The 25,042-nt window shown below is 45.8% G+C and overlaps 2 protein-coding genes across 2 annotated transcripts; both read left to right on the top strand.

Annotated features, from left to right (window-relative positions):
* Window positions 1–13: 13 nt before the first annotated feature.
* Window positions 14–8,515, top strand: gyg2 (glycogenin 2). Its single transcript, XM_061225911.1, has 9 exons — window positions 14–671; window positions 2,099–2,240; window positions 2,846–3,020; window positions 4,137–4,299; window positions 5,006–5,132; window positions 5,396–5,618; window positions 6,039–6,122; window positions 6,701–6,850; window positions 8,138–8,515. The coding sequence occupies exons 1-9, from the start codon at window positions 665–667 to the stop codon at window positions 8,285–8,287; spliced, it is 1,221 nt and encodes a 406-aa protein (XP_061081895.1). The 5' UTR covers window positions 14–664; the 3' UTR covers window positions 8,288–8,515.
* A 1,208-nt stretch (window positions 8,516–9,723) lies between these two features.
* Window positions 9,724–22,362, top strand: arsh (arylsulfatase H). Its single transcript, XM_061226333.1, has 10 exons — window positions 9,724–9,926; window positions 12,119–12,317; window positions 13,353–13,474; window positions 14,359–14,481; window positions 14,849–15,272; window positions 15,650–15,786; window positions 17,105–17,239; window positions 19,157–19,319; window positions 20,866–20,987; window positions 21,195–22,362. The coding sequence occupies exons 2-10, from the start codon at window positions 12,130–12,132 to the stop codon at window positions 21,563–21,565; spliced, it is 1,785 nt and encodes a 594-aa protein (XP_061082317.1). The 5' UTR covers window positions 9,724–9,926; window positions 12,119–12,129; the 3' UTR covers window positions 21,566–22,362.
* The last annotated feature ends 2,680 nt before the right edge of the window (window positions 22,363–25,042 follow it).

The raw sequence follows: 25,042 nt of genomic DNA, 5'->3' as shown, positions 1-25,042 counted from the left end.
CAAATCAATTGGATCCATTCGTGGATTTCATTCATGATAATGTGTGGTGTCTTATCAAACGGAAACCATGCCAAATCAGTTGTGAATCATGTTTTGGTCATCCAACATTGGAGGCGGTGTGACCGGTGACCAATGCCCAGCCCAGTAGAGTCAGATGACCATTCACAGAGCAGCATGTGGGGCAGACTTGGTCTTGGCCAACCTATGAAAACACAGAGAAACGTTCACTGTTTACCAGCCTGCTTCACAACAGACAGGACGACGAAGACCACAAGGCCAGTTTTCAACCCTACAGAGGCCTAAAAAGACAGCTTTCAGACAGCAGAACCTCAGAAATGTTCATAGCTATGCCTTTGCAATACAGTATATACTGTTTTCTCTGCTATAAATCTGCATCTATGTTATAGTTTTGTGTTAACATAACATAAGCTCAACACTGGCTACAAAGAGATTGGATTTTGTCTGCGGGACTGGAGTAGCGTAGTTCTTGGAATCCCAAACTGATTTAGAAGTATTCATTTTGTTATGTCGTGTTTTAATGTGTTACGAATTATAACATGGACATTGTGTCTCTGAAAAAACTGTAGCCTCTGCACCTGTTGTATGTCAGGTGGCTATTTTTGTTCTAGAAAAAGATTTGTGTTGGATTTCAAGGTTTGATAGCATGCCAGGTGAGTATTTATTTTTTACAATATATATTTGTTGTATTCCTAATTATAAATTGTATGTAATTTATTCTGTCATATCTGATGTGGTATGTATTCAGTTGCAATTCAGAATAACTTCCATCAATAATCAAGGTTCCATAGGTCATTCCAATGAATTATGCAAACAAAAGAATACTGCAGTAATTGATTGATCTACAGGCACTAGTGCGACCCATATTTCTGGAATTTTTCTCTTGGAAGCATTAAGGTGTAAAATTACATCACTGCATAGGTGGATCAGGGTGGTATTTTACTAAAACACAGAAAAGACGGAATTTGGCATTTCATGAATGTTACGGCTTTCTGCCAGCAATGAGAAATGTTGGCAAATAAACAAGTTTTTATCCACTGATACACAGACACACACCTTAATACAGGCATTAAAATACAATCACTTAGCAGACACATACCTGGTTTTATACACTATGCTGCTTGTGATGTAGCAAACTGCCAATGGGAAACAGTACAGGACAGTGAATTTGTGCACACCATATTTAACTTGCTTTTATATAATTTGTTCATTCTTTTGTATATGAGAGTTAATTCTGCCTATGATTACGTCTCGTTGAAGCAGCGTGGGATTCAGTGGTTGGTTAGTCGGGTATCCTGGGACTCACATCCAGGAGACAGTCACCGTTTTTATTTTTAGGATGTGTGCGGAGGAAAGGGCTGCCGATGGCCTCGTAAACATTCTTGTTTGTCCTTGTTTCATGGCTTTTTCTTGTGGTTTTATAATGTTTGTAATCCCAAGTGCGATTATGTCATAACAATTTGCAGACAGCCTTTGTGTTACATGGCACATCTCCTAGCACACAAGGCCAGTGTATATGAAGATGGTGCAAGCACAATTGTTTGATCCGGTATATTCCAGCACATCTCACTTTGGGTTTTTGACTCACCTTAGCCCTTTTTCTCACATGCACATTTCAATTGGACAAAAAGCTTTTAAGATTGTGGAAGAGACAGGGTCAAAATGGCTGAAATATGCTCAGCTCATTCATCTCAGTTATGTGGAACATCGTGTCCTTAGAGAGCTCGCCAATCAGTGTCTGTCTGGGGAACAAGATAGCAGCACACAGGAAACACTGTTACTGTCAATGCTACTTATGCTTTTTGGTAAAAACATGATGTCAAATTGTCTATTGATTAGAACCACTCAGGACCAGAAAATAAGCACTATTGGTGATTTCCCTGATTATTTTGATGCTGGTATTGCCAACAGAATCAAGTAGCTTAGTAACACAGTCAATATACACACTAGCATACTAAGTCACACAAGTCTGGTATTCTTAGTCTGTAATGCCAGGGTCATGGCTAACTGGAGTAACATGGCTGACAAGGTCACTGAGTGCTTCATCATGTTTCACCCCCTCTCTCTTTGCTCCTATCAGTAACAGACCAGGCTTTTGTCACCCTGGCCACTAATGACATGTACAGCCAGGGGGCGCTAGTCCTAGGGAAGTGCTTGCGCCGGCACGAGACCTCCCGACTGACCGTGGTGATGGTCACCTTGCACGTTTCCCAGGGTGCACGGTGAGGATGTGTGTGAGAAAATCTGTCATGGGCTGCAGTTGGAGAAGCATAAGCCTGGATTCGTTCAAAATCTGTTCAAAATCTGTTCAAAATCTGTTCAAAATTCGTTCAAAATCATTTATTTCTTTGCGATGTTGATTGACTTCTGACAAATTATTGTCATAATAGTTGTGCTTATTTGGTCATTGAGTAACATGCACAAGGACAGGACTTCAGGGGGTATCTGCAATGTCAAACATTTACATGATGTCTGCACACATGTTAAAACATTCTGTGTTTGAACAGCCTGTTACCTATATGTGTCTGTATTAACTCTCCAGATCATGTACACATGTGTACTGCTATGCCTGGCTGATATACAAATCACAACCCATTTAACAGATTAAACTATGTTTAATTTGATAGATTACATTAATACATTAGTACATCTCAGTTAAGTGTATCATGTATCACTTCAAGCAGTTAAGTGTACTACATATTCATGGAAATTTGAAATTCGGCATTGAATTACTCTCCAGCAAACACCAGTGGTCATTTGTCATCATAGTTTGCTGTATAGGCCCTCATTTCTGGGAGTGGTAACCCCTTGTTGCCCCTGCATGCAGGGCAGCCCTGGCGGGAGTGTTCCACCAGGTGAAGGAGGTGGAGGTTCTGGACAGTTCAGACTGGGCACACCTGAGCATGATGGGCCGTCCAGAGCTGGGTGTCACCCTCACCAAGCTCCACTGCTGGGCCCTCACAGAGTACACCAAGTGCGTGTTCCTGGACGCTGACATGCTCGTGAGTCCCTGCATTTCATCACTGTACACACGTCTCATTTTGAGCTTCTTCAACCTCCTTTGGAGACAGCGGATGAGGAGTGTTAAAAGGCCCTTTGATAGGAGCCTCAGTGTGTGTCTTAATAAGGTCCATCGTTTCTAGGGGTCGTAGGTCAATGAGAGTGATGACAAAGAGGGCATGTTCACCAGGAAGATAGTTTATCACTGAATGTCAGTAACACAAACAACCGTGGCCAACCACGGCTGAAAACTTATTTTCCAGCACCTGCATTGAACAAAATGTATTCATGTCTTTGACAAACTGATTTTCCAGGATTGCTTGTGCAGCACCCATTAATAGCGTATCCACCTGGATATTTAAATGCAATAATTCAGACTACAGTTCTACTTTCCAGCAGTGCACTTACACTTTCTGTAATGCTTGAAATTGTACACTAAGGGCAACAGAATTGTATTACTGCACGGATACACTGTGCAAATACCATGTGCTAACAGGGCATAGCATATTGACTTGAACTGTGACATGAGTACAGGTAACGTGGTTTATCAGTTCACACAGAAACATTTCTAGGCTGGATTCCAGTTCATGTGCACATAATTCAGTGAGTCAAAGAGAGACGAGTAGACCTGGTTGACTGAATGGAGCAAAGCTCACAGTTACTACATTGCTTCATAACTAAAAATAACAGCCAGTGCTGAAAAAAATACAATAGAAGGAACTTAGTAGGAACAGGCCCAAGAAATGAATTCAGAACTCCAGGCCCAGAATAGAATAGAATAGAATATACTGCTGTTACAGGTAATATACAATAACATAAATAGCTGCATCAGTTGTAAATCAGCTAAAAACAACGTATGCAGCCCAAGATGAATAAATTAGTTGGCAAATACATAATATATGAAAACCACCTCTCCTAGGTTATAGCACTGTACCAAAAAAAAGTAACTGACAAGTCATTTGTCTAAAATATCTGCCTATACATGTAAATACCTGATTGCTGTGATTAAGAATGGCTAAAGAGTCACTCAGTGGAGGATTTATTGTAATGAGGTGATTGAAATAGCTCCTGAGGAGAGCACTGGTCTTCAGGGCAGCAGTAATGGCCTGTGTGCCCAGGTGCTGTGTAACGTGGACGAGCTCTTCGACCGTGAGGATTTCTCCGCTGCCCCTGACCCAGGCTGGCCTGACTGCTTCAACTCCGGCGTTTTTATCTTCCGGCCATCTCTGCAGACCCACGGCCGGCTTCTGCAGCGGGCCAAGGAGAACGGCAGTTTCGACGGTCCGTAACCTCCGCCGGTACAATCGGCAGTTGGGGAGAATCGTAGTTTCAACGAGTTTAAAAAGTGCGGCTTGTATCTCAGGTTGCACAAGTGTAGGGCCCAGGCAGAACGCGGACATTGTGTCCTTGAGCAGGGTCCTTAATCTGAACGTATACAAGATTTTAAAAGGCCTCTCTTTGGGACCTGAAGGTGCCGTCCCTTTATCACAGAAGCAGTCTGTTGTTCCAGCCACTGCCTGACCCGCAGTACAAAGCCACGCCTAGCCCAAGCTTTCAGTAGGGCTGCAAATGAAAATAAATATTCTTTTCATACCCTGTTATTAATTCGGAACAGTGTTTCCTGACTGCCTGGGGCACTGTGAGATGAAAAGCGTCTCTTTTGGGGATTCATTAAACACAAATCTCCGAAGATATCACACAATATGCGAACCCTGGTAAAAGCACACTTCTCTCAGCGTCTCAGTCAATTCCATCATTATGTGAGGAAATGCTTGCCCCACCGATGCTCTGTGCTATCATTATTTATAAGTAATCCACAAATAACTTCTATGCCCCCCCCCATCCCCCCCTGGGGTTGATATCCACAATATGATGCGCTACAGAACAGAACACAAGGCTAATATGTTGCAGAAAAAAGTTATATTTATCAAACCCAGGCCTGTGTCTGTTTAAGACTGTCCTGACCATGAGTGTCCTTGGCTTGTAGGTGGAGACCAGGGGCTGTTGAATTCCTTCTTCAGTGACTGGGCCACGGAAGACATCAGCAAGCACCTGCCATTCATCTATAACCTCAGCACCAGCACTATCTACACTTACTTACCAGCGTTCCAGCAGTGAGCCTCCCCTCTCCTGCTTTCCCCCATGCAGTATGCAACAAGGCATGGCATATAGACTAGTACTCTGCAGTCATTTCCACATGATGGATGACTTACTGAGAACTGACCTGTCAGGCAGAATGTATACAAAAAAACAGTATGTGGAAGTGTAAATCAAGGTCATATGTAATTTATGTATTTACTTACCTTCAGTCATGGCAAATTTGCAGTGCTGTCTATATGTGATCTACACCCCCGACGATCTACTGTGCGGTGTGTAGGTACGGGCGAGAGGCTAAGATCATTCACTTCCTGGGTGCAGTCAAGCCCTGGCATTGCACGTATGACCATCAGAAGGGGGAGGTTTCCCTGGGAGATGGGTCGCTGTGTCACCCGATGCTCAGCCCGTTTCTGAAGCAGTGGTGGGCGGAGTACTGGAGGCCTGGAGCACCATCTTTTACACAGGCAGACGTCTGGCAGAGCCCCGAGGCACACCATCAAAAGGTGAGACCACACCTTCGTCTGTCATGTTCGTAGTGTTCACTTTATGAATTACAGGGCTCTTTGTTTTTCTATATCTTATTATTATTATTATTGTTATTATTATTATTATTATTATTATTATTATTTAAAGCTGGAGCTATGTATGAGTCTCCTTTTGTACTTTTATTGTACACAGTAAATTACTAGATTCAGTAGACTTCCGGGTTATTTTGCTATGTGCTTGCGTACAAACGACATATCAATATCCAGAACATTCTCTCACCAGTTGGCCATAGTGCCATTCGGTAAGCATCCTTCCTGTGAAATGCATGTTGTCTGACCTCTGTGGAAGTCCAGAGTCCAGGTCCCTCATCACAACTACTGGCTGCTTCTGGATACTTCCAAAAGCAAAAACCAAACACTGGCATTGTTCTGTATCAGGCGGGAAGCATTGGGACGACACACCAAGAGGATTTGTCTCTGCATGTAGAGCAGCCTTCTACACCCACAGCATCAAAGGAAACGGTGAGTTTCTAAGGCTTCCTTTACACCCCAGTACAGGCAGTGTTGGGGCGGTACATGAAAAGCATTTACATTTTTGACCATGCTTCTATGTTCCATGGAAAATAAAACTTGAATAATACCTGCCGGCTATTTACCAACGTGCGTATTCTGTTTCCAAGGAATTAATTGATGGAGCAGAGGCATCCAGAATAATGATGCACAGGTGCCTCAGACAAAAACAGAAAGTGGTGGAACCTGTTGGATAAGCATTCAGAGGTGTATCAGAGAACAAACGGCATGCCTATTCCCAGCACGCGCATGCCTTCTGCACAGCTCTTCATTTATGAGGAGCTCTGCATACGGGTTTCCATTCACGATGCAAACAAAAGTGTGGGAAATTGGCAGGAATCATTTTCACACTCTCTACCCGCACTCAGAGAATAAGCTGAAACCAGACACTTATGCAAGCGGACCGGGTTTGCATTCTATCGTTTAAACAAGCTATTTTACCAACCAATTAAAGCACGACACTTATGTCACTAGGAGCAGACACGCGTTTGTAATGAGTCATTGCGCAACGTGGTATACTGTGGCTCCAGGGGACGCACAGCGCAGACACACCTCCGGCGAATGAGGGCGCAACTTCTGACTGGACACACCCCCTGGACCCACCTCCAGTTGAGGAAGGCGGCTCCTTTGGTTCAGGAGCCTTGGAGAGCAGCCAATCAGAAGAGCCTGTTTTGGAGCTGGTACGTTGTAATTAGGTCGCTATGTTAAAGGCAACTTTAATAGCCTTTCATTTAGTCATTTGGCAAGAAGATGGTGATTCTGCCCCCTGTTGAATATTGGTCTGCTGTGCCTATTAATTCTATCTTTCACCACTTAACAGTTATTACTTGCAACAAACTGTAGGCTGACTCATTGTATTGCCCACAGCTGTTGGCACATAGCTATTTGTTTTACATAACATATTACTGAATGAACACTGGTAATAAGGTGTTAAGTCAAGTTTTTTAGTGCCAAAAAACTTTGATCACAACAGCTGAATGCCACCTCTGTCCTCTTAACCAAAAGACAGTCCTGATCTTCAATGATCTACAGATGGCTCCACTTCCCCAGAAAAATGAGCAACTAGTTTTAGGCTAGAGTGTTAGTTGAGTGGTTACTTTTTTGCCACAGCAGAGTGCTGATGATTTTATGTTTAAACACATACATAAGTAGGCAAGAGCTCATATAACTTATAAACAAGTTGTGAATGTGAGCCATATTAATGAGAAAGATATGAAGAATATGCGTAGTAATCATTCCAAGCAGATTTATCTGTGGCCTCATGCAACGACCACTGACCTACCCTCCTTATCAAAAAGCCACAAGAACCATGTTAAGTGCATGAAAGGATATTTCACTGAAGACAGCACATGATAAAATGGGTTTGGGGCTGCAAAAATGCAGGGCTGGAATACTCGGATATTGCCTTACAGTACTGCCTGTTTTCCGTTCTGGTTCCTCAGTGGTGGAATGACTTGCCTACCACTGTCAGGACAGCCGAATCCCTCCCCCTTTTCAAACTCTACCTTAGTCCTCCCTCCTGATTTCCCCCGCCCCCCTTTCTGATATCCCTATCCCTCCTGTAAGAAAAAGAAAAATTGCACTTATGATGACTATATGTTTAGAACAGCACTTCCTATGTATTTTCCTAGTTATGGATGTGATGCTTTGACTTGTGGAAGAACCTATGCACTTGTAAGTCGCTTTGGATTAAAAGCGTCTGCCAAATGACTAAAATGTAAATGTAAACAGTATTAGAGGAAAGGCGGCTGCCATCCATTCACAGCCCTGCTTACTGCTGCCCTCTCCTGGTGTGCAGAAGGTAGTGCACCTGCGGGGACAAAGAATCAATTTGCAGGCAGGACTCGTTTCCTATAGTTTCAGTAGCATTCTGAGATATTCTTTATAAATTATAATTGTTGTTATGAATGGCATTATGACCAAATACTGATGCACGCCTAAATCCCGGCATTTGTCCTCGACAACAGTCTGCCTCCATCGCTGAGGTGGCCATCCACCGCACAGCAGAGGAGGAAGACCAGGAGCACAAACGCCAATGGGAGGAGGGCTGTGCCGACTACCTGGGGAAGGATGCTTTTGACAACATCAGGAAAAAACTGGACAAATTCCTTAAGTAGCTGACTATGTAGAAGCACGCACCTAACCACACACACTGAGATGAAAATAAGGAAAGCAGCACTGCTGAACTGTTGAAACTGTCTTGTGCAATGGACAGAATTCATGCTTTGAACAGGAATGATGATGCAAATTGTGCTTTCGGCAGCAGTGTGTTAGCTGATTGACAGTACATGTCAATGGAAATATCCTCTGTGTGTTCTATCATGGAACCATATACACACAGCATATTTTACAACGTCAAATATTTCCACTTCAAATTTACTTTGCTTGTGCAATATCACTGTATCACTATTAAATAGCAGCAGGATGGAATGGCTTCAGTGAACTTTCTGAAATGGAAAAAAACTGATTTCATCAAACCTCACAGAAAACATGGTGCAGACACAGTGGTGGAAGACCTGCTATGAGAGCATTACCTTCATATACTGTGAGGTCTGTAAATATCTGGACAGTGGTACAATTTCTGTTCTTTTGAGGTTAAAGTGCCTGTCATCTTCAGTTTGAGGCTATTTACATCTACATTGGGCTGCTTCTGAATAGTCAAGTGTATTCAATCTCTTCCTTAGTGCAGGTATAAGTAAACTTTCAGTATCTAGTCTTGATTCTCGGGCCAAACAATAGGCTTACCAAAACAGACTGTTTGGAAACTTAAACCGCTATTGTGGATGTAACATCTTTATAGTTACGACGCAATAATCCAGATAGGTAAATTCAAACCCAGTGCATGTACAGTCATAAAATTATAATTGGGCTAGTCGTGTTACCACATATGAATTCCCTGTTCATACAGTGCTTTCAGAAAGTATTCAGGCCCCTTCACATTTTGCATAAAAATAAAAAAAACATTGTGTTGTAGATGTAGTTAAATGGATAAAATAGCCATTCATGCCCATCAATCTACACTAAATCAATAATGACAAAGTTTTTAACATTAAATTTTTTTTATTAAAAATCAAAATCTCTCATTTAAATAAGTATTCAGACCCTTTGCTGTAACACTCCAAATTGTGGTCAGATGCATCCCGTTTGCCGTAATTATCCTTCAGATGTATCTAGAACTTGAACTTGTCCACCTGTAGCAAATTGAATTGATTGGACATCGTTTAGAAAGGCACACACCTGTTTATATAAGCTCCCACAATTCACATTGTATGTCAGGACAAAAACCAAGCCATGAAGTTCAGCCAAGTAAATGCTGGAATGGCTTTGGGACAAAGTTGTCTGTTCTTCAGTGGCCCAGCCAAAACCTAAACTAAACTACCCCCCCCAGGAATAAGTAGATAAACTGCTTTATTATGTATATATTGACATCATATTTTGACATACAGTATGTTGAAAAATACATTTCACCAATGTTATATTTTGTGTGGTTAGGACTAATTCCTGAGAGGCCCACTCACCCCATAATCAGGCTACATATATCAGGATGAACCAGTTACTCCGCTCAGTATTCTACAGCCCAATTCATGGCTATAGAACTGATTCCCATGATAAGCTGAATGAAACTCTCGGGGCAACAGGCATGTTATATAAAGGGCGACAGGCATGAGATATAAAGACCTTTCTACTGATCTGGCAACCCTCGCCACTTTGGAATTTGTTCCGAATTCAACGTTCGTAGTTCTGCGACAACGTAAGGTAAGAACGCAGGTTACTTTGCAGTACATAATAACAGAACAATTAAAAATACTTGTGCATGAAAATCAAGTAAAAAACAAAACAAAAACGTACAACCCATTTCTGAAGATGTTTTAACAGATTATATTGCTAAAAACCAAAAGGACAATGCGTAACTCACTTCTGACAAGATCACGGGGAAGCGGTCGTAATTTGTAGTTTTTCTCCTGAGGAATGTAGTTTGATTATGGTTGCTTATTGACTATTTCAGACACTAAAACACTTTGATGAGAATTGGATCAATAGTTATAGAGAAAACGACAAATAAATGCACAATGTCCCGGTGTTCGGAAGATCTTGTTGGCTCACGGTGGTCAGAACACAGCCGTATAGCTAAGCCTGCTTGGTTCGTAGTCTTTCGTTAGCAAAGTTAGTTAGGATTCCAAACATTCAAGACTACAATAACCGAAGTGGCAGACCGGCCAGTTAATAGACGCGGTTCCAATAGTTCTTGCCCACTGCCCGCTTTTTTGTGCATAACATGCTTCGGTGGTGCGAACACGTCCTGAAATTTTAGTTCTTGTTTTGGATAGTTCCGACTACAACCCGGTGGAAAAGGCGCTATTCAATCCACACTGATAATGGTTGTATTGTGTTGTAATCAATGCCTCTGAAGACTGATCTCATTATAGCCTTTTTCTACGGAAATACAGTCTGTGCTACTTCTGCATACAATTGTTGTAATGTGCGGTTATTTGCATTAGTCACCTTTGACCAATCTCATTAGCAAGTTGTTGTTGTTTAGTTGTTTGCGATATTCAAACCACCTTGTCTGGAACCAACAATCATTCCATGGTCAAAGTCACTTAGATCACATTTCTACAGCTGAACCTCTTGTCCATGTCTGCATGCTTTTATGCATTTAATTGCTTGCATTAACCAGCTGGTGTGTAGGTCTACCTAATAAAGTGCTCCGTGAGTGTATGATAATTATTCTCCAGGCCGTCAAAATGTTATTAATTCTAGCAGACCTTTTATTTTTTTATGGCACCAGATTGATTGTGTTTTATTATAGCAATAATATTCTTGTAAAAATGCTTGCATCGAGTTTTGACTCTTCAAACTTTGCCCCCTAATTTGTTGGGTATCGTTGTGGGGAGGCCATATGGGGCTCTTGCCAGTCGTTAATTTTTACCTCCTGGTTTCCTATCCTCACTTTGTTTTCTCACACTTAGCTCCTATTTTGCATTGAAAAGAGTAATACAGAAAACCATATGCTGAATATATAAATGCACAGTGGGCTAACATTAGCACCCAACTGGGTTAGGAAATACTGTACTTGAACATACCATATGTATACATTTTATTAACATTTGCATTTGCAAGCAAGTACAGCAAACCTTTGTGACAGCAGGCAGGTTCTGTCCCGCATATAGTCTGTTCAATGTATATACTAAGGGTTATTCCTCTAGTATTTATTTTGGCGAGTGCAGGTATAAAAAACAAAAAGCCCTGTCCCGTGCATCACTATACTGGAAACATGGTTTGTAAATGTACATTATTACACTTATTGTCTTGATATTTTTATTTGTTAAAATGGTCCTTCTTGTGTCTCATGAGGTATCCAAATGTTCCCACTTAGATCATGGAACTCTTTGTAGTATCAAAGGTAGTTATTATTTAGGCACACGGCATACATTTCTCTTGGCACATAATGAGGACAGAAGCACGATGCACAATGTGGATGCCACCGGAAGTTGAAATGTGCTCTGTGTAGCTTTACTATCGGCCAAAGTTTGTAGTTTATAATTCCATTGTGCTTGATGCCAATGGGCTCAGCCAGTAGTATCAGAATTTTACACATTTATTGTTGGGATTCGCAAATGAAATTTTATTCGCTCAGTAAACATGGAGCTTGTTTTTATACGTAAGCCATTTTGACCTTTGACACGGCTGGGTATTGGCTAAAGCGTAATTGCTTAAAGGTACATCAGCAGGTTGTATCTGAATGTCAGTGCATGCACTGTACAGTGCAACTATATACTATATAAAGCCACAATAAGATCCGCACAGCCCTTAACCCTGCATTGCTCCAGGGGAGGATTGTCTCCTGCTTAGTCTAATCAACTGTATGTCGCTCTGGATAAGAGCATCTGCCAAAATGCCAATAATGTAATGTAATGTGGTGTAATGTACGTTATCCTGACCCCCAGAGTGTGTGCCCATGTCTCCTCTGCACCTTCGGAGCCTGGCTTGTGGTCTTGGGTCTTCTGTGCTTGCGGTGCTACTGGCGGTCAGTTTAGGAGAGGAGGCTGCGGAAACCGGAAATGACGTCAGGCCCAACTTCATCCTCATGATGGTCGATGATCTGGGCATAGGGGACGTCGGCTGCTATGGTAACGACACCATAAGGTAACCCGTCTCACGCGTGTCTGTGTGAGCGAATGTGCTGTGGAGGTGAACTAGCCTTGGCCGATGTTCGGTCTCATCAATCCACACACAACTCGAGAGCTCTGTCACAGTAATGCATTTCATGCTAATGCTCAGACCAAATGGCATTTGTAACCAGAATGTTCTACAGAGACGTAAGTGACAGTTTGAAACATTACTTTCTGTTATCTCTCACGGGCAACATTCCTTAGACTGTTTTACAATTCTATTTTTATGTCCCTGTTATAAAAAAGCAGCCGTGGCACACCATGCATAATTTTCATTCTGTATGTCCCTCAGTTGACAAGTTCAAGACTGCAGTCATAAACACAAGAAGGCTAACCTATGATAAATGCATCCAAACGCTGTTTAAGCGTAACTATTCTTCCTTGGCTTTTAGATTCAGTGACAACGGAAAATTATCTAGCCATTGTCTTTTTCAGTAGGCCAACAAATAGTACACCAAGACAGGAAGTTCACGTGGGCAATCATTACTCTGCCAAGTGACATGAGTTTAACCTAAACAATGTGGCTTAAGGCCTCGTGAATGAGTGCCACCGCCTGTCTCTCTGGTAAATGGTTGGCATATTATATAGCGCCTTTATCCATAGCGCTGTACAATTGATGCTTCTCATTCACCCATTCATACACACACTCACACACCAACGGCAATTGGCTGCCATGCAAGGCGCCGACCAGCTCGTCAGGAGAATTTCGGGGGTTAGGTGTCTTGCTCAGGGACACTTCGACACAGCCCGGGCGGGGGATCAAACCGGCAACCCTCCGACTGCCAGACGACCGCTCTTACTGCCTGAGCCAATGAGACGACTGCTCTTACCGCCTGAGCCAATGAGACCACTGCTCTTACCGCCTGAGCCAATGAGACCACTGCTCTTACCGCCTGAGCCAATGAGACGACTGCTCTTACTGCCTGAGCCAATGAGATTACTGCTCTTACTGCCTGAGCCAATGAGATGACTGCTCTTACCGCCTGAGCCATGTCGCCCCTCTCCCCAGAACCCCCAACATCGACCGGCTGGCCCAGGAGGGGGTGAAGCTGACCCAACACATCGCTGCCGCCCCGCTCTGCACTCCCAGCAGAGCTGCTTTTATGACTGGCCGCTACCCGCTGCGCTCAGGTGCGTTCCCTCAGTCCCCGCCCCCTCTTTACCTCATATCCCCAAGGGCCCATTAGCCATTTTACTATCCCTTATTGGAGGGGTGTCAAGCTCCAGTCCTGGAGGGCCGCAGTGTCTGCTGGTTTTTGGTGTATTTCAGCACCAGTGATGAATGTAAGTCTTCATTGGCTAAAGAGTGCGCACACGCTGTTCTGAAGGCCTTAATTGGCTGCTGATTGAAAGGAAACCACAAAAACCAGCAGACACTGCGGCCCTCCAGCACTGGATGTTGACCCCCCTGCCTTATTGGAATGCAGGCTGACTTATGTGAAAATATGGCACTGAAACATGTGTCAACAGTAACTGGTAGATTGCGTGCAATTAGAGCGGTGTGTAAATTGACTGCTGTGAATGTCAGTGGGAACTTATATATGCTATCCTGACCCGCAGTGCAAGCCCTTGTCCAAGACCACAGGAATGTCAGAATCCAGGCCTGGATGGCTGCAGAGTCTGCTGGTTTTTGTGCGTTTTGGCACCAGTGATTATTTTAAGCTGTTGATTGCCTGGAGAGTCCATACAGGTCTTAAGACCTTGATTGGCTGCTGATTTCTACATCCTGTTACCGAGGGTGTAATCATGCAGAAGGATGGCCAAGGCAGGGGATCTCTTGGGTTTTTATGGTTTCCTTTCAATCAGCTGCCAATTAAGGACTTCAAAATTAGATCTGTGGATTAATGAGCTAATCAGTGACTTCAACTGGTCCTGAGAACCTTCCAAAGACCAGAAGACACTATGGCCCTTCAGGACTGGAGTTTTGACACATGTGGCTCGAGGTTTCGGGGTTATCAGTCTACTCAACTTTGTGTGTGTGTGCGCGCACTTGTGCATGCGTGTGTGTCTTCCAGGGCTTGGCGGCAGTGGGAGGGTGCAGGTCCTTTTGTTTTTGGGTGGGTCTGGAGGTCTCCCCCAAAGTGAAATAACTTTTGCCAAGCTCCTTCAGAGGCAGGGCTATAGCACAGGGATTGTGGGTAAGTTCCTTCCAGCTGCTTATTAAAGACGTTCATTACACTTTTATTACTTGTATAGGATACATTTATTGCATTTATTATAATTATTGTACTTATTATACTACAATATTGTTACAGCACACATTACTATTCATGTGGACAATGATTAATTATTATTTGCTTACATAGTGACTTTCATAAGTCACATTTTACATTGTTCATACAGCTGGATGTTAGTCTTAGCCGGTTGCTCATTTTAAGGTGAAAACAAAAGCCGGCAGAACCCGTGGCTCTCCTGGTCACTCCTGGTCTGTTGGCTTGGTTTAAAACAGTACCACACCGCCCTTGGATGTAATGTTGAAGAATATCTGCGTGTTTCCTGTTGAAGGAAAGTGGCACTTAGGTGTGAGCTGTGAGAACCGACAGGACCACTGTCACCACCCAAACCAGCATGGCTTCGACTACTTCTACGGCCTGCCCTTCACCAACATTAACGACTGTAAGCCGGGGGCGGGGAAGGATATCCTGGTGGACCTGCAGCGGGCGTTACGGGACCTGACTGTGCTGGCGGGCCTGGCCGTGGCGACTCTGGCCGCTGTGCGGTTCTGCGGCCTGCTGGAGATCAGCCTGAAGGTGGTCGTTCTGCTGGTGGCCCTGGTCTTCCTGGGAGCGGCTGTCTGGTACGCGCCCTTCGCAGACATGCGGAGGTGGAACTGCATCATCATGAGGAACCAGGAGGTGGTGCAGCAGCCCATGGACCTGGGCACTCTGACGCAAAGGCTCATGGGAGAGGCCGAGCGCTTTGTGGAGAGGTACAAAGCCCTTCCACTGTCCTCGCCCGGGCCTTCGTCAGCCTCTTGTTTTCCTGTGGATAGGTGCGGTGGTACCACACAGACTCTTGTTTTTCCATTTTAGATGGTGATTGTAGTCCTACATTTTATATGCAAATTGTTTGTAGAAAGTGGCGGAGTTCATATAGCATGTAAAAAGGTAACCGGTGAAATTCACAAATGGAATCAACCATTTTTATTAGCTATTTGTTTGCACACTTTGAGCAAATTTTTCTGTACACCAGAATGTTTCAAAGAAAAGTCCGGAATCCCATCCTACATCCCGCTCTGTTTAAAAGTTATGTTTACTGGTGTAAGCTGTGCTTTTGTAAAATGGTGACTGTTTGTTTCCCTGGCAGAAACCAACACAATCCCTTCCTCCTGTTCCTCTCCCTGGCTCATGTCCACGTCCCTCTCTTCGTGTCCGAGGGCTTCGCCGGGAAGAGCCAACACGGGCTGTACGGTGACAACGTGGAAGAGGCGGACTGGATGATCGGTCAGTTGTATGTTAGATAACTGGCACAATGCAAGGCTAAGGGCCGACATTAGCTCGGGAGGTAAGAGTGGTCGTCTGGCCAGGTTTGATCTCTGCCCTGGGTGTGTTGAAGTATCCCTAAGAAAGACACCGAACCCCACAATTGCTCCTGACGAGGTACGGTTGGTACCTTGCATGGTATCCAGTCTGTGTTTTTGTGTGTGTGTGAATGGGTGAATGAGGCATCATTTGTAAAGCGATTTGGATAAAAAGAGCTATATAAATGCAGACCATTTACCAAGCTCACTCAACGGATCTACTGTTGGGTTGAGGAGGAAACATCCACCATTTTTCTTTGGAAATGGAGGCAACCCAGTCAGGAAAACACTTCACACTGGATTCAGTTATAAGGGTCTTTATTTCTTTTAACGTCTGCTGACAGTGTCAACACCGCACTAAAAACAGCATTGTTCACAGCGAACCTTTATACCCCGCATGAAGGACTGAGCAAACGTATGCATGCCGGTTTCAAGGACAATGACCCCATTTCCACAATAAAGTAAAACTGCCTCGAGCAAGGGATCTCACCCTTCCTGTCTGTCATGTTTCTTTCTCAACGCCTGTAGGAGTTAGAACTTCCTGGCTTGGGAGGCATTTGTATTTGGCAATGCTGATCAGTACAGAGCACATGATTACATATACAGTATATCGCATAATATATAATAAAGGAAATAGGAATTGAGTTTCAGCTCATTTCCAGATGTGAGTGAGGGGTGCAGTGGGAGGAGGAGGGGAGATGACCCTCTCTCTGTGTGGTCCAGGCAGGAGGGGAGATGACCCTCTCTCTGTGTGGTCCAGGCAAGAGGGGAGATGACCCTCTCTCTGTGTGGTCCAGGCAGGAGGGGAGATGACCCTCTCTCTGTGTGGTCCAGGCAGGAGGGGAGATGACCCTCTCTCTGTGTGGTCCAGGCAGGAGGGGAGATGACCCTCTCTCTGTGTGGTCCAGGCAGGAGGGGAGATGACCCTCTCTCTGTGTGGTCCAGGCAGGAGGGGAGATGACCCTCTCTCTGTGTGGTCCAGGCAGGAGGGGAGATGACCCTCTCTCTGTGTGGTCCAGGCAGGAGGGGAGATGACCCTCTCTCTGTGTGGTCCAGGCAGGAGGGGAGATGACCCTCTCTCTGTGTGGTCCAGGCAGGAGGGGAGATGACCCTCTCTCTGTGTGGTCCAGGCAGGAGGGGAGATGACCCTCTCTCTGTGTGGTCCAGGCAGGAGGGGAGATGACCCTCTCTCTGTGTGGTCCAGGCAGGAGGGGAGGTGACCCTCTCTCTGTGTGCTCCAGGCAGGATGGTTCATGTGGTGGACAGGCTGGGCCTGGCCCAGAACACCCTCCTGTACTTCACGTCCGATCACGGGGGCCACATCGAGGACGGAGACGCGCGGGGCCAGAGGGGAGGCTGGAACGGGATCTACAGAGGTGAGACCACGGTCACTGCCACCAGGCTCCCACGAGCCACTACTGAAAGATTACACGAATCACTAGAGGTTCATCTTGTTTTTGTGATTACCTGGTCTCTGTTGGAAACCTGTGTCCATGGCCACAATCTTTGTATTAGACTTGGCTTTTAATATTTTCATATTGTAATTAACTTCACATGACTATACAAATGAATACAAATATCAGAGCATAGGAGACCTCCAATTATTTTTGTCCTGTACAATAATTACATGCAATTTGTAATATTATAATTGTCTACACTTCAATGAAGATAGAAGATTTTATATGCCATTATCTCCTGTAACATAAAACTGTGGCCTGTTAATTTCTGTGAATTTGAATGCCTTTTTCATCATGTCATTGTGTTTGTGAATAGACCCCTTAGGAATAATTCCTTCTTGCACTAAACTGTCTGTTTGGCTGTATGTCTGCCTGCCACAATACTCCATCCATACACCCGGCTCTTTCTTTCGATAACGGCTCACTGCTGCCCTCCTGTGGCGAAGACGCACAGACACACGCTCGATTGTGTGAAGTCACGGACGGCGTTTATTTGAACTGCTGAACCGTTGTGTACACACAACGTGGGTTCAGGGACCGGGTGAGCCCGTCGGCAAACGCGTGACCTCCGCTCAGACCTCCGAAATCAGAAAGCGGAGTGGTCTGAGGAAACGGAGCATCTGCCCATCGGCCTCTCACAAAGCCCGTCTTTGTTGCGCCGGCGGGCGGGGGAGGGGTCGGGCGACAGAGGCCAGACCGCTCGCGCGGCACGCTGAACGGCAGAAGGGAGCTTCTGGCCTTGTGTGAGGTCTGGCCTGGATAACGAGCTTTTTATTTGCCACCCTGGCAGGGTCTGCGCTCTGAAGGTGCGGTCTACAGAGTGGGCAGTGTTTCGCTTTCTCCCACGCACCTCTGCAGCTCCGTCTTCTCACCTCTCCACAGAGCTGTCTGCTTAAAAAAACAAATTAAACGCCTCTCTCTCTCGCGCTCTCACACTCTCACTTTTAACCCTCCGTCTCTGTCTCCCTCCGTCATATTTAAATCCAGGTTGGTGTACAATACAGTAGAAACCACACGCAGGCAAGCAGGCCCAGACACACACTTGCACAACCACACAAACGCATACAGATACACCTTAAACTGGATTTGTTTGCTTGTTATGAATTTCATACAGCCCCTATTCATGAAATTTGTTTTCGCCAACATCTTAGGAAGTGCTGTTGGAAAATTGGCCGGCTGAGCATGAAGCCACGTCGTACCCGGCCTGCCTTGGGCACCCGACAGGCAGGGTTGGAGCCCCGAGCTAAACACTCCTCCACCCTGTCTGTAGGCACAGACCCACACGCCCCACCTCTCCGCTGTGTGGGAGGGTAGGCCTGTTTGAAGTGGCATAGCCCTTAGCGTCTCTGTGAGGGGTATTCTTTTCTTTCATGACTCATGTTTCCAGGAGACGTTATCCTGCCGTCTAAGAGGAAGTTCCTGAAGTGCCAGACCCGTTCTCATGTGGCAGAAATTGCCCCTATTTTTGGAACACAACACACAACACGCCATTCAGCCCAGCAATGCTCGCCTTTTCCTACCCCTAAGTGTACCTACTGCCTAAATTGCCTGAAACCTAAATAGAATCTAACACCTTATCAAGCCTGGTCTTGAAAACCCCCAGTGTTTCTGCCTCCACTGCATGCACCGGCAAGCTATTCCACGCATTGACCCCTCGCTGTGTGAAAAAATACTTCCTAATATCTGTACGGAATTTCTCCTTTGCCAATTTCCATTTGTCCCCTCTCGTTCGGCTAACCAAACTCAACCTGAAGAATCCCCTATAATTAAATAATTAAAGCCTCAATCGAATCCCCCCTAAGCATCAGCACCCCTGAATCCCTGTCCCATCTGCAGGGGGAAAGGGCATGGGGGGTTGGGAGGGGGGGATCCGGGTGCCTGGCGTGTTCCGCTGGCCCGGCCGGCTGCCAGCGGGGAGAGTGATTGACCAGCCCACAAGCCTCATGGATCTGTACCCCACCCTGGTCACCCTGGCCGGGGGACAGCTGCCCCATGATAGGTAGGGCCACGGGTGGATGAGGGAGGAGTTAGGGTGAGTGTGTGTGTGAGGGGTTAGGGTGAGTGTGTGTGTGTGAGGGGTTAGGGTGAGTGAGGGAGGGGTTAGGGTGAGTGAGTGTGTGAGGGGTTAGGGTGAGTGTGTGAGGGGTTAGGGTGAGTGTGTGTGAGGGGTTAGGGTGAGTGTGTATGTGAGGGGTTAGGGTGAGTGAGTGTGTGAGGGGTTAGGGTGAGTGTGTGTGTGAGGGGTTAGGGTGAGTGTGTGTGTGAGGGGTTAGGGTGAGTGAGGGAGGGGTTAGGGTGAGTGAGGGAGGGGTTAGGGTGAGTGAGTGTGTGAGGGGTTAGGGTGAGTGAGGGAGGGGTTAGGGTGAGTGAGGGAGGGGTTAGGGTGAGTGTGTGTGAGGGGTTAGGGTGAGTGAGTGTGTGAGGGGTTAGGGTGAGTGAGTGTGTGAGGGGTTAGGGTGAGTGAGTGTGTGAGGGGTTAGGGTGAGTGTGTGTGTGAGGGGTTAGGGTGAGTGAGGGAGGGGTTAGGGTGAGTGTGTGTGAGGGGTTAGGGTGAGTGAGTGTGTGAGGGGTTAGGGTGAGTGAGTGTGTGAGGGGTTAGGGTGAGTGTGTGTGTGAGGGGTTAGGGTGAGTGAGGGAGGGGTTAGGGTGAGTGAGTGTGTGTGAGGGGTTAGGGTGAGTGAGTGTGTGAGGGGTTAGGGTGAGTGTGTGTGAGGGGTTAGGGTGAGTGTGTGTGTGAGGGGTTAGGGTGAGTGAGTGAGGGAGGGGTTAGGGTGAGTGAGTGTGTGAGGGGTTAGGGTGAGTGTGTGTGTGAGGGGTTAGGGTGAGTGTGTGTGTGGGGGGTTAGGGTGAGTGTGTGTGTGAGTGAGGGGTTAGGGTGAGTGAGTGTGTGAGTGAGGGGTTAGGGTGAGTGTGTAAGGGGTTAGGGCGAGTGAGTGTGTGAGGGGTTAGGGTGAGTGTGTGTGTGTGTGAGGGGTTAGGGTGAGTGTGTGAGGAGTTGGGGTGAGTGTGTGTGTGAGGGGTTAGGGTGAGTGTGTGTGTGAGGGGTTAGGGTGAGTGTGTGTGTGAGGGGTTAGGGTGAGTGTGTGTGTGGGGGGTTAGGGTGAGTGTGTGTGTGAGTGGGGGGTTAGGGTGAGTGTGTAAGGGGTTAGGGCGAGTGAGTGTGTGAGGGGTTAGGGTGAGTGTGTGTGTGTGTGAGGGGTTAGGGTGAGTGTGTGAGGAGTTGGGGTGAGTGTGTGTGTGAGGGGTTAGGGTGAGTGTGTGTGTGAGGGGTTAGGGTGAGTGTGTATGTGAGGGGTTAGGGTGAGTGTGTGTGTGAGTGAGGGGTTAGGGTGAGTGTGTGTGTGAGCGGTTAGGGTGAGTGAGTGTGTGAGTGAGGGGTTAGGGGGAAGTGAGTGTGTGAGGGGTTAGGGTGAGTGTGTGTGTGGGGGGTTAGGGTGTGTGTGTGAGTGGGGTTAGGGGGAAGTGAGGGGGAGGTTTGTGGGGGAGACTTGTATGTGATGAAGAATAATAATCGTCATCTTTAACAATAGTCCTCGTGCTCCCAGGGTGTTGGATGGCCATGACCTGATGCCTCTAATGGAAGGCAGAGTGCAGCGGTCGGAGCATGAGTTCATGTTCCACTACTGTGGAGCCCACCTGAACGCCGTGCGCTGGCACCCTCCAGACAGTGAGTCCCACCGCCCACTATGTGTGTGCGAGCACACCAATGTGCTGATGCAATAACAGAGAACCCATATCTTTCTTTCAGGGTGCATTTCTGTCTCACTGTTGTCTTGATATTCTCTCTGGCCTGTCTGTGGTTCACTTGTGAACCAAGCCTCACACACAACCTTGTCCGTCCGTCCGTCCGTCCGTCCGTCTGTCCATCCACCAGGTGACGCCATTTTCAAGGCCCACTTCTTCACCCCCAACTTCTCTCCGGAGGGGGCAGGGGGTTGCTACAACATCACCCTCTGCTCGTGCCAACCGGCACTGGTCCGGCACCACCGACCGGCCCTGCTGTTCGACCTGGCCCGGGACCCGTCCGAGAGCGCCCCTCTGTCCCCCAGCACGGAGCCGCGCTACGCCGAGGCTCTGCGGAGGGTGGGGGAGGCGGCCGAGGCACACGCCAGGACCCTGGGGCCCGTCCCGGAGCAGCTGACCTGGGAGAGGGTCCTCTGGAGGCCTTGGCTGCAGCCCTGCTGTGGGACCTTCCCCTTCTGCTCGTGCTCAGAGGCCAACGTCACCACGGCCCGGCTGGGCTGAGACTAAAACGTCCTCCGGAACGTGTTCGTATCTGTTCAATTTTTTATTTTATTTTAAAGAGGTGCATAACTGAATTTCCCAGATGGGACAGAAATTTTTTTATTTTTTTATTTTTTTTAGCTGTGGCATGTAACTGTTGATCGGAGTTTGATATTTTCTAATAATTTACGATAAAGCAATCTTTGTTTTAATGCCCAAACACTCATAACTGAATAACAAGGACTTGGAAGTGTCCTGGATGTCATTTCTGCACTGCGTGATGTCCCTTTGCAGGAGCGGTTCTGCATAGTGAGCACGGATGTGGCCTGCTCCTCTTTATCCAACTTTATCCAACTTTATCCAACATTTCCTGACACATTTCCTTCCATGACATACTATAAATTCACTGAATCTTATGGCACAACTAGTTTTGATTTTTGGCTTTGAGACCAAAATAAATGTGTAAGTTACTTTTGCAGACTTTGCTCCCTGGCTATGGGTATGCACTTTGCACTTTGTTGCAAGTTGCTCTGGATAAGAGCATCTGCCATTAATGTAATGTAATGCTAAATTTTAGCTCATTGTCCAGGTGATTAAGTAGCCTGCTCTATTAATCCATAGGAATGCTGTTTGTCCGAATTCTGAAAGGAACAAATTCCTTTTGGTTTTAAGCTTGATTGTAACATAATATGCTTTACCACAATCACTTGATTTCAATGTAATATTAAGTTTTAAGTTTTATTGAATGCTTGGTTGCTTGTAAGGTGTACCAATTACTGTAAGCTGGAAAAATAATAAATCTGCGAAACATTTCTCCACATTTGCTTCCAGAAAAAAATAGGCAGACAACAAGCCATTTAGATTTGGGTCCAAGTGTGACATCAAAACAGATATACTAATGTGGATTTCAGCCAATCATCTTTAATCTGCATCTTAACCTTGAGTGCGGCATTGTATGATTAGCAAGCTACCTATAAGCAGAGTAAAGGAAATGGTGAGTGTTATTGGTGGTCAGGTTAAGCGCCTGTTCGTAAGCACACATTACACAGCCTTCAAAAGGAGTGTCAGCAGTGGCTGGCTGCTATTTATATATGAGGGACAGATCTCAGCTGCAGCAAGCCCCTGCTTGTTGGTGTTGGTGTGCTCCAGTCATTTTGCCACCAAAACAAAGCACAGTACAATGCTAGCTTTGCAGCAAGCTGAGAGTATATTTCACGCTGAGCACTTTATTGCAACTCTATACTAATACTGTGTAGGGCCTCCCTTTACTCTCAAAACAGCCTCACGTCTTTGTGGCATGGATTCCACAAGATGTTGAAAACAGTCTGTTCCATGACACAATTTCTGCAGATTTGTCAGCTGCGCATTCATACTGCGAATCTCCCGTTCTACCACATCCCAAAGGTGTTCCATTGGATTCTGATCCGGTGACTGGGAAGGCCACTGAAGAACATTGAACTCATCGTCATGTTCATGAAACCATCCATCCATCCATCCATTATCTGAACCCGCTTATCCTGAACAGGGTCGCAGGGGGCTGGAGCCTATCCCAGCATACATTGGGCGAAAGGCAGGAATACACCCTGGACAGGTCGCCAGTCCATCGCAGGGCACACACACCATTCACTCACACAGTCATACCTACGGGCAATTTTAGACTCTCCAATCAGCCTAACCTGCATGTCTTTGGACTGTGGGAGGAAACCGGAGTACCCGGAGGAAACCCACGCAGACACGGGGAGAACATGCAAACTCCGCACAGAGAGGCCCCGGCCGACGGGGATTCGAACCCAGGACCTCCTTGCTGTGAGGCGGCAGTGCTACCCACTGCGCCTGTTCATGAAACCAGTTTGAGATAACTTTTACTTTGTGACACGGTGCATTATCAGGCTGGAAGTGGCCATTAGAAGATGGCTACATTGTGGCCATGAAGGCATGCACATGGTCAGCAACAATACTGAAATAGGCTGTGGCATTCAAGAGATGATTGATTGGTATTAACAGACCCAAAGTGTTTCCAACACCATTACACCACCGCCACCAGTCTGGACTATTAACGCAAGACAGGTTGGGTCCATGGATTCTTGCTGTTGCTGCCAAATTCTGTATGCCTCAGCCGACATCAAGATTCATGTTTAAAATGGGTTTTAAAGGCTCTGAGATTTGTCCACACTGCACGCAAAGCACCACGGACAGGTGTATGCATGCCACTTGGGATTGCACACAAATTAAACAATTCTGGCGGCACATCACAGACAACCTCTCCCTTGTATATATATATATATATATATATATATATATATATATATAGTTGATATGTATTTTATTTGTTTTTTTGCCTGTCCACCATCCATAATAAACATGCACACCGTCACACCGTCTGTTTTGAATGTCTGATTATTTTGTGACTCTGTATTGCACTTTATTGCATAATAAAAAAAAGAAAAATCAAGATTCATCAAGCTACGTTTTTCTAGTCTTCAACTGTCCAGTTTTGGGCAGCCTGTGCCCACTGCAGCCTCAGTTTTCTGTTCTTGGCTGACAGAAGTGGAACCCGACATGATCTTCTGCTGTTGTAGCCCATCTGCCTCAAGGTTTGACATATTGTGCATTCTGAAATGCATTTCTGCTCACCACAATTGTACACAGTGGTTATCTGAGTTACTGTAGCCTTTTTGTCAGCTCAAACAGGAATACTCAAACAACAATCATGCCGCTGTCAAAATCACTGAAATCAGATTTCTCCCCCATTCTGATGGTTGAGGTGAACATTAACTGAAGCTCCTGACCCATATCTACATAATTTTATGCACTGAACTGCAGCCACACAATTGGCTGATTAGATAATCCTGAGAATAAGTCATTGGTTGACATTTATATAGCGCCTTTATCCAAAGCGCTGTACAATTGCTTCTCATTCACCCGTTCATACACACATTCACACAGCAACGGCGATTGGCTGCCATGCAAGGCACCAACCAGGAGCAATTGGGGGTTAGGTATCTTGCTCAGGGACACTTCGACACACCCAGGGCTGGACCAACAGGCAACCCTCTGACTGCCAGACGACTGCTCTTGCTACCTGAGCCAATGAAACTGTACAAAGGTGTACAGGTGTTCATAATAAAGTGCTCAATGAGTATGGTTTAATCTTTTTTTCACCCCAGTCATTCCTGGTAAGTTAACCAGTCAAGGCAAAAAGCATGCAACAACCTGTTCAGTGTGAAGGGAAATTTAAAAAACTTTATCAACATATTTGGTTGACCTTGTGGCATAATATTAAATTGCCAACAATAGAATAATTGGATTGGGGACTTTTAAAGTATATATGCAATGCTACAAAAGCTGAAATATTGCATTTGTTGTGCTCAAATGAAAGGAAATGGCTTGGATGTTAAAGATTCCCATAGCCACAAGGTGACACTGTTTCTCCACAATAAACATGCTTTTTCTTTCAACTGTGCCTATTCTTCTGTGTGCTTTCAGCTTGGTAATTCA

The sequence above is a fragment of the Conger conger genome, chromosome 17, assembly GCF_963514075.1.
Source record: "Conger conger chromosome 17, fConCon1.1, whole genome shotgun sequence".
In the NCBI taxonomy this organism is placed as follows: Eukaryota; Metazoa; Chordata; class Actinopteri; order Anguilliformes; family Congridae; genus Conger; species Conger conger.
Note: the sequence above shows the minus strand (reverse complement) of the source record. Positions and strands in the feature narration are given on the sequence as shown.

Excerpts from the sequence above, each read along its gene's own strand:
- gyg2 (XM_061225911.1), top strand. Across the intron at positions 2,241-2,845 it reads CACGTTTCCCAGGGTGCACG|GGCAGCCCTGGCGGGAGTGT; the intron begins GTGAGGATGTGT and ends CCCTGCATGCAG. Across the intron at positions 6,851-8,137 it reads AAGAGCCTGTTTTGGAGCTG|TCTGCCTCCATCGCTGAGGT; the intron begins GTACGTTGTAAT and ends CCTCGACAACAG.
- arsh (XM_061226333.1), top strand. The coding sequence starts at position 12,130 with ATGTCTCCTCTGCACCTTCGGAGCCTGGCTTGTGGTCTTGGGTCTTCT. Across the intron at positions 19,320-20,865 it reads GGACAGCTGCCCCATGATAG|GGTGTTGGATGGCCATGACC; the intron begins GTAGGGCCACGG and ends TCGTGCTCCCAG. Across the intron at positions 20,988-21,194 it reads GCGCTGGCACCCTCCAGACA|GTGACGCCATTTTCAAGGCC; the intron begins GTGAGTCCCACC and ends TCCATCCACCAG.